Below are 12,410 nucleotides of genomic sequence, written 5' to 3' on the forward strand. Positions count from 1 at the left end.
AGCTATCATCCAGTCATTTGGTACAGAAGATGATTTAAATGATAGGTTACAAACCACAGTTAGCAATTCTGCAATTTCACATTTGAGTTCCTTCAGAACTCTTGGGTGAATACCATCTGGTCCTGGGGATTTATTACTGTTTAATACAACGGTTCTCAATCTTTAGCAACCCGAGGACCTCCATTTTGATTTAAAAAATTTCGCACACCCCCAACCCTTCTGCTCAGCCCCAGTCCCCACCCCCATTCCACTCCTTCCCCAAGGCCCCACCCCCGACGCTCCTCTTCCTGCCCCCGCTCCACCGCTACCGCTTTCTGCTCCCTCCCCGGAACGTGCCCTGTCCCCACTCCTCCCTCTCCCTCCCAGTGCCTTCTGCAAGCCGGAGAACAGCTGTTCCCGACATGCAGGAGGTGCTGGGAGGGAGGGGGGAAGAGTTCAGGCAGGGAGAGGGAAGAGGAGTTGATCAGCGGGGCCCGCGGATCTCCTGGAGTACCCTTGCAGACCCCAGCTTGAGAAACGCTAGTTTAATACATATTTATACATACATAGTTACTTATTTATTACCATTTATAATATATGTGTCCATCACAAAGCTTTGGGGGCCATTCAGAAATTTAAAAACACATCAGGTACAACAACCTGAAGTTTAAGCATTCCCCTAAATAAGCAGCACAAACGCTAAATCAAGACTCTTCCCTACTCAGGTAGAGACCTGGAACAAAATGAGTGTTTTGTACCATGCTCTGAAGGAAAAGCTCTTTCCCCCTCGTTTGTGATCCCTCTTGCTAGTTATTTAAACCATATTCACACACCACATTTTATAACAAAAGTCACCTCTCCCTTACTCCCTCTGCAATCAGTAAATTTAAGCCTCTGGGCAAGATTCACTACTCCTGCACCTATGGAGGCAGCTGTACTATAAGGAAGCTTCACTGCAACTGTGGCTGTGGTTTCACAGGCCACATGGGGACTAGCACTGAGTTAACATCTCCCACCCAGTTTGATCCACTCACTCCCACGTTAGTCCTACCCACTTTGGGGGCTCTACCAACTGGCCTCAGTGCCTCAGGCAAAATCTAAGTTCCACCTCTGCACCCTAACTGTAAGTGGACACAGCCATGTGGGGCAGACAATTCAGAAGTGACTATATCCCTTGGACTTTTCCATTCTGGCTCTAAAATTTGGACAAACAATAATCTTTCATTTATATGTGTTAGATATCTGTTAGCGGTCTTCCTTTGTATGGTCCCAAACTAGTTCCAGTCAATGATTATTACCTGAAGTCTTCTGATGAACGTTCTCTTTCCAACTCTGGAAAGTGACTAAAAGAAGGAAAAAATGTATAATTATTGGCTAGTTTGATAAAGAAAGGGAGTATATGACAACATAGAGCTAAGTGGTTAAAAAAAACCCAGGTCTGAAACACTAATACCCTGGAAACTTTTATCAAATTGTAGCATAGATTTAACCTTCCTCCTTCCAAAGACTTAAATTAAATACCATGTAACATACCCTGAAAGGCTATTTTGGATGGGACCTTAAATACTGAGGACACTTCCTGATTTCCATCAACATTAATGGATAGATTTTTAAGGAATCAGAATGCTAGGGACATGCCCCAGAACACACTAATAACAGCATGTGTAATTTGTACAAGCAGTTACCACGACAACATGTGCAAATGGCCAGATAGGCAATTGATTTCAAATGGGGCAATTCATATACCTTCACAAGAGCTTTACAAACTGGCAGACCACATAAAGTATAACCAGTTTTTTAGGAGAGGCAAAAGAGAAGAAATTAAAGACATAAAGACTTTATGTCAAAAACTTGGCCACAGAAGATTCCATACTGAGGATTATGCACCCCTGCACAGGTTCCCAGGAGCTAGAAACCAGATTGATTCTTTGTATTAAAAATAAACAAACCCAACAATTTAAAGCAGACAGCATAAAAATGAGAAGTAGTTGCCCTTTCTGGGGGAGTGTTACCAGACAAAAGAATAAAGAATTGGTCACTAAATATGAACGATGGGCTAAATCCTAGTTCAGCTGAAGTCAATGATTTTAGTTGGATAAGGTCTTGACCCAACATTGGGTTCCCCTAAGGAAAACCCTACGATGAAAGGCCTGAAACTCATTTAGAACCACTTGTTTCATTCTAACCAGTTAGGTAAGAGGAAGAGGAGAACATCTTATTCAAACAAACACTTCCACCATCACATTTAAATTATTTCAACCTTTGCGTTCCATAATTCATACTGCAGGAGAAACTAACAATTTATTTTATGGGCACAGAAATGAATTTCTGTTAATATAACCACACAGTTAAATTTAATTTTGTTACAGAACAGAATACCAATTTGCGGAATTAATAAAATTAATTATTAAGCTAGGGAGTTTATAGAAATAGTACCTACCCGTATGTCACCCCAGCAATACTACATTTCTTGAAGTTCATAATATTGCATGTTAGCGTGCCTGTTTTATCAGAAAACAGGTATTTTACCTAGAATACAAATGAAACAATTGTAGCAAGTTCACAAGATTAACTTGCGTAGAAGAACAGTCCAAACAAAAGGAAAATATACATTAAATCAGAAAAAAAAATCACAAGAAAGTATGCACGTTTAGGAAATACAGCAGTACAGGCCAATGCAAACTTTTTGCAGTTTGTCAGAGATGATTAGTTCTATCTTACAAAAGCTACAGGCAAATTCCCAGGAAAAATATTTAAAATAAGAGTTAATATTGGTAATATATTTCCTCTAAAAACAAGTAAGGATCAGATCCTGAGCAAGTATAAATTGTCAGAGCTTCACTATAATCAGTGGAGCTATGCTGATTTACACCAGCTGAAGATATAGCGCCAGAAGTTTAAATGAACAAAATGCTAAAAAAAAAAGTGTCTGTAAATTCTCATTTAAGGATCCAACACCAATTTTAATTCAAAAAAATTCTGTATGAGGTCCTGTGAACTGAAAATCCATCCATCACTTACAGGCTGGAGACCAGTACCTCCTCACATTCCTGTTATGAATCAGAGACCACGATGTCCCATTGCTCATTTTCCACATATCTGACAGGGAGGAGGAGGTGAGCTGGGGCAGGGGAGTACGAGGAGGGCCGCCCGCGCAGCAGCAGGTAACCCGGGGGGCACGCAGAGGAACCGCTCCCCGCCCCAGCTCACCTCCGCCACCCTCGGCCTGAGTGGGAAGCCGCCGCCTGCTTCTCAGCCCTCCCAAGCTTCCCGCCAAACAGCTGATTCGTGGGAAGCTGGGGGCAGGGGGCACGGAGCAGCAGAGCGGTGCGGTGCATTCAGGGGAGGAGGTGGAGCAGAGGTGAGGTGAGCTGGGGCTGGGCGCAGGGCGGGGAGCTGCTGGTGCGTGCTCTGCACCCACCAAATTTTCCCTGTGGGTGCTCCAGCCCCGGAGTACCCAAGGAGTCGGCACCTAAGGTGCCACTTTTGATGTGATCAGTGGGGGAGCGGCCGCTGCCCCGGCCCTAGGAGCCAGAGGGACCTCCCAGATGCTTCCTGGGAGCTGCCCCAGGTAAGCACCTCCGGGACTCCCCACCTCGCCCCCCGGCAGGTGCCTCTGGCTCTTAGGGGTGGGGTGGTCACCCACTACAGTGGCCCACAAGACCCTCCTGCCTGGTTCTGGGGGCAGTCAGGGGACAGGGGAGGGGGTGGATGGGGCAGGAGTCCCGGGGGGCGGGGATGATGAATGACCCCCTCCTGAGGTGAGGAGGGAACCCGTTGTTAAGATTTTGGCAGCTCATCACTGCCTCTACACCTTTATAATAAGGATATTAATTCCCCTGTACCAGATATAACCTGAAAGTGTCATACCTTCAAACAAAAGTCTTATGCTGTTGTGACTCACACATTCAACAGGGCAAACTTAAGTTTCTTTCATAGGAACTTGGCCCTGGATCCTTAACAGAATTTCCAGATTTTTGAACATGTCCTTATTTTGTTATTTTAAATTTTCCTATGAATCTGGTTTTAAGAAAGATCTATTCTCAGCCTTAACTCTATTTTAGCAGTGCTTTTGTACTAGGATTTCCTTAGGTTTATTTAAAAGTAATGTACCAATCCTTTTATGCTTATCTTCATGAGGCCTCAAAAGGGGCCTCTAGAACAGACCTGGGCTAATAATGAAAATATATTCATTGTATTAATAAAATGTTATATAATTTACATTTCTTGACTATTCAAGAATTACCATGAAATACATTAAAAATTATTCCACAAATATTACCTGATCAGCCCTAGTTATATGCTGAGCAGTTACAACTTGTACTTTATGTAACCCTCTTTGGCTTTGAACAACTTAACTGGTAAAGTAAACATTAGAAAGTAGAGTCAGTCCATTGCACACATTTTTATGGAGTCCTAGTACGGCAGACACATTTGTAGATAAGTCAAACTGTTGATTTAAACAAATTATAAAAATGTCCCTCAGAAGAAAAAAGCATTCATAGAAATGAAGGGCTAGATGAGACCACAACAGGTCAGCTAGTCCATCCTCCCACACTGAGGCAGGATTAAGTATCCCTGACAGGTGTTTGTCTAACCTATTATTAAAAATCTCCAATGACTGCAATTCCACAACCTACCTACATACCCTGGTCATTTTAGAATATCCACAACTCAAAATTAACTTGTTCTATCAGCTAAACATGAAGGCCTACCTTTTCAAACATGACTAGTGATTTCGGGTGCCTCAACTTTTGAGTGCTCAACTTGAGTCAGCTAATGGGGGCTTAAATTCAGAGAACGGATATTCAAAGCCTCCTGTAAACTGGTGTCTCAAATTCATATATCTCAGAGTGAGTAGCCAAAGGCTGAGGCACTCAAAGTTTTATGTCAGAGAGGTTGCCTAAAACTGGGCTTAAAATGGAAACTGTCTTCCAACCCAGTGTGACTCCTAATATATTCAGCACTGATTATCATTTTAGACAGAGGGACATTTATGATCCAGCTATCAAATTGAAAATACAAAAAACCCAAGACAAGTTACCTAATTACCTCAAGCAAATGATAATTAAATCAAGGACTGATGGATACATTAAGATATATGTAAATTAGATGCATGCTAGCCTAATTAAACTGTAAGTTTCATTACGAGATATGAAAGCCCTGAGGATCCAAAGGATTCCAGATTAAAATCAGAATTCCCACTATTCAAATTGTTGGCATGGGGGAAAGACCAGTCTTACTCTAAGAAGTCAAAACAGTGTCAACCACCCTGTTAAAAACTGTGCTTTCAGTAAATCTGCTATGCACAAGCCTAGAACTCTGCTGGGAAAGGGCTTTAGATAAAAAGGTCCATTATAAATTTTCAATGTAAAGATTTGGCACGTTAAAAAGTTAAATGATAATGAATATATGTATCTAACAGTGATAATCATTTTTGAATGTTACAATAGAAATTCTGCCTGTAAGGTCTCCACATTTTCTGGAATTTTATTTTGGGAAAGTTGATTGGGAAGTTCCTTAACTCTGAAAAATATTCTATTTGTTATTCAGAATTGTACAGAAAAGTTCTGAGTGACCGCACATATTTTATACACTAACTAGAATAGGTTGAGACATTATTAATCATTATTATCACTAATTATTTGTATTATCATAGTCATGGACCAGGACCCCAATGTGCTAGCTCCTGTACAAACACAACAAAACAGATGGTCCCTGCCTCGAAGGACTTACAATAAATGCTCTTGTAAGAATGCAAGTGTCATGACTCCACAGGTTTCAAACCTGGGCCAGCAAGGTTCATGGAAGCAGCTTCATGCCAGCTCCCCACTTGGCAGTTACTGGCAACAGCTTACCTGAGATCCATGAAGCCCAGCCCCAGTGGGAGGCACCATCCCTGAGGCCAGATTGGTGGAGTCCCAGAGCAGCTGATTGGCCTACTGACCCTACTTAAGCCAACAGCAGGACCAGGAGGTCATCTGAACAAGTGGGCTCTGCCCTGCTTTAGACTATGGCCTTGTGCTTCCTGCTACCAGCTCCTATTACCTGCTCATGCTTCCCTGGCTTGATCCCTTTGCATTCTGACCTGCCTTTACTCAGGGCATCTGACTTGTGGTTTCTGACTTTCAGTTTGTTTTCTACCTCTGACCCACTGGTATCCTGACTTGACCTGTCTCTTGTTCTGATCGCCAGTTTCTCTCCTGCTTCTGACCTCCCAGTATTCCAAACCAATTGATTCTTGACTCCTGTCTCGTGACTGTGGACTCGGGCTCCTACTATTAGGTTCGGCTGCCTACGGCCCAACCGTGACAGTGACTTGCTTTTCATCCAGTTCAGGAATGACTGAATTGGATGAAGAGAGATTCACTAATGTCTTTCTGTTTTCCTTGTTGCAGAATAAAGAGTACAACATTTGCACCTGGTCTTATAGAAAGTTAGAAGGGACAGCTAGGATTTAATGAACAATTTAATTAGAGACCCAGAGTGCTGAATTAGAATGAAAGCTTTGGGATAAAATCATGCATCTATTGACCTGAGATAAAAGGTCACCACCTTTCTAAAAAGGTCTGCTGTTTTTCAACTGCAAATTATGGTGCTTGATGCAGGAATTATTGAGTGAAATTCTATGTCTGTGTTACATAGGAGGTGGGACAAAGATGAGCATAATGCTTCCTTCTGACATTAAATCTATGAATCTCTCATCTCTAGCAAATACTCTGCACAGAGGTCAGTGAGGGAAGAAACAGCCCTTCCCCCAACCTGGTTTCCAAAACTGAGCGCTGTTAACCACACTCACCAGGGTTCAATATCTCATATCTCAATAGATGACATGCAGTCCGTGTATCTGTAGGACAATGAGGGCACATGTACAAGCCTGCAGCCTCAGAGTAGATTTATGATGTTCTAAAACAGACCTTAATAAAAACTGAGGCAACACTTTAGATCAAACTGTGCCCTCAAATATATTCCAGCAGCTCCTACAGAAATTAACAGGAAGAACACTTACTGAATGCACCCCTGTATTAAAACCCTTCACACTACTGTAACGATCTTTGTACAAAATATGCCTTGTGACATATCATTTGAAAGCTAATAACTTGCTGATCAATAATATCATGGTGAAATGTGCGTAGCAACATTATATATAAAGTTATGAAGATAAGCTGAGATGATGATGGAAATGTGTTTATCAGACATGTCTGGGGAAGGGGTAAGCCTGTTTATCAAAGACAAAGGACAAGCTGACACCTCTAGCCAGGTGTCATCAAAGTTTAATTAATCAAGTGGCCATTCTTTGGCAACAAAGGCAGTCAGGGACAGATCGATCTGCATTTTAACAGACAAAAACATGGAACCTCTTTCACCACCAGACTCCATGTCTCCATCCTCAGAGTGGGAAGGAACTTTATCTAGGGGTAGCCATCAGGAAAATGCATTTCAAACAGTGACTGGACTATAAAAGTGAGAGCCAAAACCACTCCGGGTATTATCTCTTTCTATCTCTCTTTCTCTCTTTCACCCAAGAGGACAAAAGCACCAGCTTTTGATTTTGGGAAGGACCCTAACAAGAAAATTTGGCAAGCAATGTTGCTGGGAACACGTGGTACAGATTTTACCTAGAACCAAGTCTAGCTCGGTAAGTTTTAGTTACTAGAAAGCATTTTATCTTTATTTCTCTGGTAACCATTTCTGACTTTACTGCCTTGTTCTTGTACTCACTTAAAACCTATCTCTTTGTAGTTAAATAAACTTGTTTTAATCAAAACTAATTCAGTGTTGTGTTTAAACTGAATGATTTGGGTAACTCCAGTTAAAAAACAAACTGTTGAATATTGACCCCTTGCAAGGGCAACAGACTTCTAATATCTGTATTGTCCAGGAGCGGGCTGGACAGTGCAGAACACACGTTTTTGGGAAAATTCAGGGTAGCGTGTGTTGGGGGTAACCCTTCAAGTGGTAACCACGGCTAGTGGGAGACAGAGTGTGAATGGAGTGTTGCTAGTAGGCTGCAGCTATACACAGATACTCAGGGGGTGACCTGCACGCTGTTTGGCTGGTTCTGAAGAGCCCAGGTTGGGAGTTACAGCAGCAAAGAATTGGGAGCACTCCAGCTTACAGGGCAAGTGGTGACACAGCCCTTAACTGGTCTGAACTACACCCCAGAATGTGACAAATATACACATTCCAGGGCAGAATCTGGCCCCTTAGAGGAGGAAAGATGGTCTTTTGGTTCAGGCACTGAACTGGGACGCAGGAGATTTGGGTTCAAATCGTCTACGTCAGAGTCAGGAATTAAGTGACCTTGGACAAGTCACTTCATCTTGCTGTGCAGCTCAATTATCTACCTGTAAAATAGAGCTTCCCTATCTCAGGGTCAGATATTACATTGAGGTGGACCAGAGAAAAGCCTTTAATTATTATAAGAAAATCATTGCCTTTCTATGGTACCTTTTCATGTGTTTCTCCTAAGTTATAGGACAAGTATGATATTCCCAATGAGGTTCTCTCACCTGCCCAAGCTCCTCATTAAGGTTTGACGTTCTGGCCATTGCAGGTGTATCTGTTTCTTGATAATACATATCTATGTCCTGAAAGAAAAGTGAAAACAGATACATAGTTTAATCAATTTAGAAGTCCTCACTTCTAAACAGAAAAACTGCTCACCTGTACTACAACCAGTTCTGTTTACATCATTGCATTTAAGTGGAATACATTGCAAAAATAGCTACTGCATGTGCCAGTAATCCGAGAAGCAATTTTCCAGATGACTCAGCTTGGAAATGATTCAGTTATACTCAGATAAAAATCGCATAGGCAAAATAAATGTAACTTCATCTGGGGTTATCTTTTTTTAGAGGTCTTTTTCTATAGCCACGCTGAAGCCCTGAGGTTGTACACATGCACACACCCAGCCAGATGCACATGATATATTTTCCACAACTTCCAACCTCCAGGCACATCACAGCCATCACCTTTGTGCCCAAGGGGACTGAACGGGAATCCGTATGAAAAACTGCCACTTCAGTTCCTTACCTGACCAGAGAGGTCACCATTTAGAGACATGAGCCACTCATAAACCTGCACTCTGTGGACAAACATTGCAGCTCAAGCATCACCAGAGTGAAAGTGACCTGACCATGTTTTACTTTCACAGTGGCCCCCAGGGTTCTGAATAGGATAACTGAAAAAATGACAAGATACTGGTCATTTTTCACTCTGCTGAATCTTAGGAAACCTATGAGTTGCAGAAGAGTCACTACAAGCAGTTTGCCAAAAGGCTCAGGAAGATGACACTACCTGTTCACACTCATTTCGTGTTCAGAAGGCTTTCCTAGCAACCAAAAGTGCGAAAAGCTATTCTTTTTTTCTAATGGAAGCTTAGAAACTGCAGAAGTGGATGGCACTCATGCAGGAAACCTTTCTACAGGCAAGTGGTGTTTTCAAGCCCTGGTGGCATGGACCCAGTAAACTAGCATTGATCAGATTCACTGAACTATTAACTGGTCTTGCAAAGGCAATAACTAAAGAGACACTGACAAAAAGGTGACAAATTTAATTTTAAGGAAAAAGAAAAGGAGTACTTGTGGCACCTTAGAGCCTGTAAGATGCCACAAGTACTCCTTTTCTTTTTGCGAATACAGACTAACACGGCTGCTACTCTGAAACCTTAATTTTAAGGGTTTTACACCAATGCGACATTCAAAACCACAATTTATTAACCAACTTTTTGTTCTTGCTACTTACCCAGTTTATAAAAAGAGCCTGAGTAAACTTGACGACTTCCAGGGTCACCAGGAGACTGATGGGAATGAGGTTGTTGTACAAGATTATGAATGTTAGCAGATTGTATCCAAAATTGACATAGAGCTCTTCTGTGGACCGAAAGATATAGGGTAAGGTCACTAACAAGGCATGTGTTCGTATTCAATCAACCATGCAGTTTTACAGTGTTCATACTGTGGAGAGTTCCCATTTAAAACCAATGGCATAAACAGATGAACATCTATGTTCTCCACAAAACAGACATTTTCAATTTATTGAATTTATTCAATTTACTGAAAAGGGCTACATTGTGTCTACCCTTATGTGGGTAGGTGAGGGCTCAAAGCATTTACCTTCCACCTTGTGCCCCTACACAGGAGACCAGCAAAATCTTGCTTCTTGCTTTCATGGCACACAAGGTTCCAGTGCAGAAAGCAATGCCAGCAATGGGTAGGGCAACACTAAATCAAGGTCATGGCCCTGCCCCACTCCACTCCTGCCAGCACGCTTCATTCTATTGAAGGTTGTAGACTATGCTGTTTGTGTACACTCCTGGACACCGTGGTCCTTATCCTGATCTCACTTACACCAGTACAAATTCAGGACAAACTCCAGTTAACTTTCTGAAAAAAAAATGTAAAAAATGGTGCAATGGAGATCAGAATCAAGCCCATCAGATGCAATGCCCCCAGGAGCTGTCACGGTGCACATAACTTCTTTATCCTGGTTCCACTCCCATAGCAAGTGCTCAGATAGCATGGTGTAAGAACCTGAACAGAATGAAATAGAACTGAAAAGTGAAAATCTCACCCAATGTGTTGTTTTTAAAGATGAGAAACAAAAGAAGACTTTTTACCTAAAAAAAAGGCAGAGCCACCGCCAGCAGCAGCGCAGAAGTAAGGTGGCAACACCATACCATGCCATGCTCACTTCTGCACTGCTATCTTCAGAGCTGCGGGCCTGGAGAGCGGGGGCTGCTGACTGAGGGCCCAGCTCTGCAGGCAGCAGCGCAGAAGTAAGGGTGGCAATACCATACCATGCCCCCACCCTCATTTCTGCGCTGCTGCTGGCGGCAGCTCTGCCTTCAGAGCTGGGCTCCTGGCCAGCAGCCGCCGCTCTCCAGCTGCCCGGCTCTGAGGGCAGCACCGCCACCAGCAGCAGTGCAGAAGTAAGGCTAGCAGTACCGCAACCCCTCCTACAACAACCTTGTGACCCCCCCCAACTCCTTTTTGGGTCAGGACCCCTCCAATGACAACACCACGAAATTTCAGATTTAAACAGCTGAAATCATGAAATTTAAAATTTTTAAAATCCCTATGGCCGTGAAATTGACCAAAATGGACTGTGAATTTGGTAGGGCCCTACACATATTACATCCAAATGCATAAAAAGGGAAAGGCTAGCTCTGCTACATGCACACTGTGTGAAACATGAGATTTAGATTTGTGAGTAACTGAGTTCATTTTCAGTTCTGTAAGCAGGTTACTAGAAGTGCAATATTCCATATTACAGTCCAAAGGGATCTGGTAATCCTGTATACACGCCATCTGTCCCCACTGAAGAGCCACAGATATTGTTTCTAGCAGCATATTTTCACTCTGACTCTCCAAAAAGCTGGTTTTGTTCCACATATGTTAATAGAGTTAGAAGGTGTGTCCCAATTATTTTCACCAAATATCTGTATTTATAGCTTCCAGTGTTGGCAAGTTCGGTAAACTATTCACTCTGGTGAGAATTCAAAAAAGATCACAATCAAAGAGTTGTGTAATTAAAACTAAATAAGGTATCCAAATAAAATGGTTTTACCAGCACTGAATATGCTAGATAAGTTGCCCAAATAAATGCATGGAAATAACCAGTACAATTGAGCATAAGAAAAACAGTCATTTAAAAGTATGGGAACTGAAGAATCCAGGCAAATGAATCTGGGAGAAAACTGAAAAGGCAGAGATGAGAGCCAGAGATGAACACCCCTGAATGCTCAGAAGTTTTGAAATCTAGTTTAAATCTAAATTTTTAAATGGCTCAATATTTATGACAGGCTAAACCAAAATCTGGGTCCAAATGCTTCTGAACTTGGGTGTGTTTAAAATCCAGATCTGGAGAAGAATCTTCTGCAGCTTGGATCAGTCTCTAAGTAAAACCAAGAGGCAAGCTTAATGGGCAAAGAAGTTTTTTTCTACCCAGACATTTGTGAGAATTAGGCACTCTGGTTAGGCACCCAGGTTTGAAGTTTTGATTCTGAAAGAATAAAGTATACTCCCCTTTTCTGACAATAAGAAAGAATGACTGGTTCTGTGTGTGTAACTCATGAGACGGCTTTGAAAATGCATCTCCCTAGGTGAGACAATACTTGTGGGCCATATCTTGACTTCAGTTATACCTGTTTTTCAGGAATGATACTACATTGATTTCAGCAAAGTTTTTCTCAATTTACACCAGTTTGTGAGATCAGTCCCTATAACCTTTGAGTACTCTCCATTACAAATCATATTCCATTTGTTTCTCTTCATCACTGCTTCCTTCAGTCATTTAGATAACTTGTGTTTCATATTTTTCCTGTATAGAATTTTTATTAAATCTGGCAACACTATTTTTTAAGAAAACACCCTCTAGTAGCAGTAACAGTGATTAAGATGGAAAGAACATGATTGCCATAAACTGAA

General features: G+C 42.0%; 1 protein-coding gene across 2 annotated transcripts in view; it reads right to left on the reverse strand.

Annotated features, from left to right (window-relative positions):
* Nucleotides 1-12,410, reverse strand: part of ATP8A2 (ATPase phospholipid transporting 8A2) — a 674,656-nt gene that overhangs the window by 518,908 nt on the left and 143,338 nt on the right. For both annotated transcript variants that reach the window (XM_074958618.1, XM_074958626.1), the window contains exons 12-15: nt 9,727-9,854; nt 8,493-8,570; nt 2,420-2,508; nt 1,278-1,322 (exon numbers count right to left, since the gene is read on the reverse strand). In XM_074958618.1, the coding sequence (XP_074814719.1) occupies nt 1,278-1,322; nt 2,420-2,508; nt 8,493-8,570; nt 9,727-9,854 (340 nt within the window). The remainder of the gene's footprint in view (nt 1-1,277; nt 1,323-2,419; nt 2,509-8,492; nt 8,571-9,726; nt 9,855-12,410) is intronic.

This window comes from Natator depressus, chromosome 1 (assembly GCF_965152275.1).
Source record: "Natator depressus isolate rNatDep1 chromosome 1, rNatDep2.hap1, whole genome shotgun sequence".
NCBI lineage: Eukaryota > Metazoa > Chordata > Testudines > Cheloniidae > Natator > Natator depressus.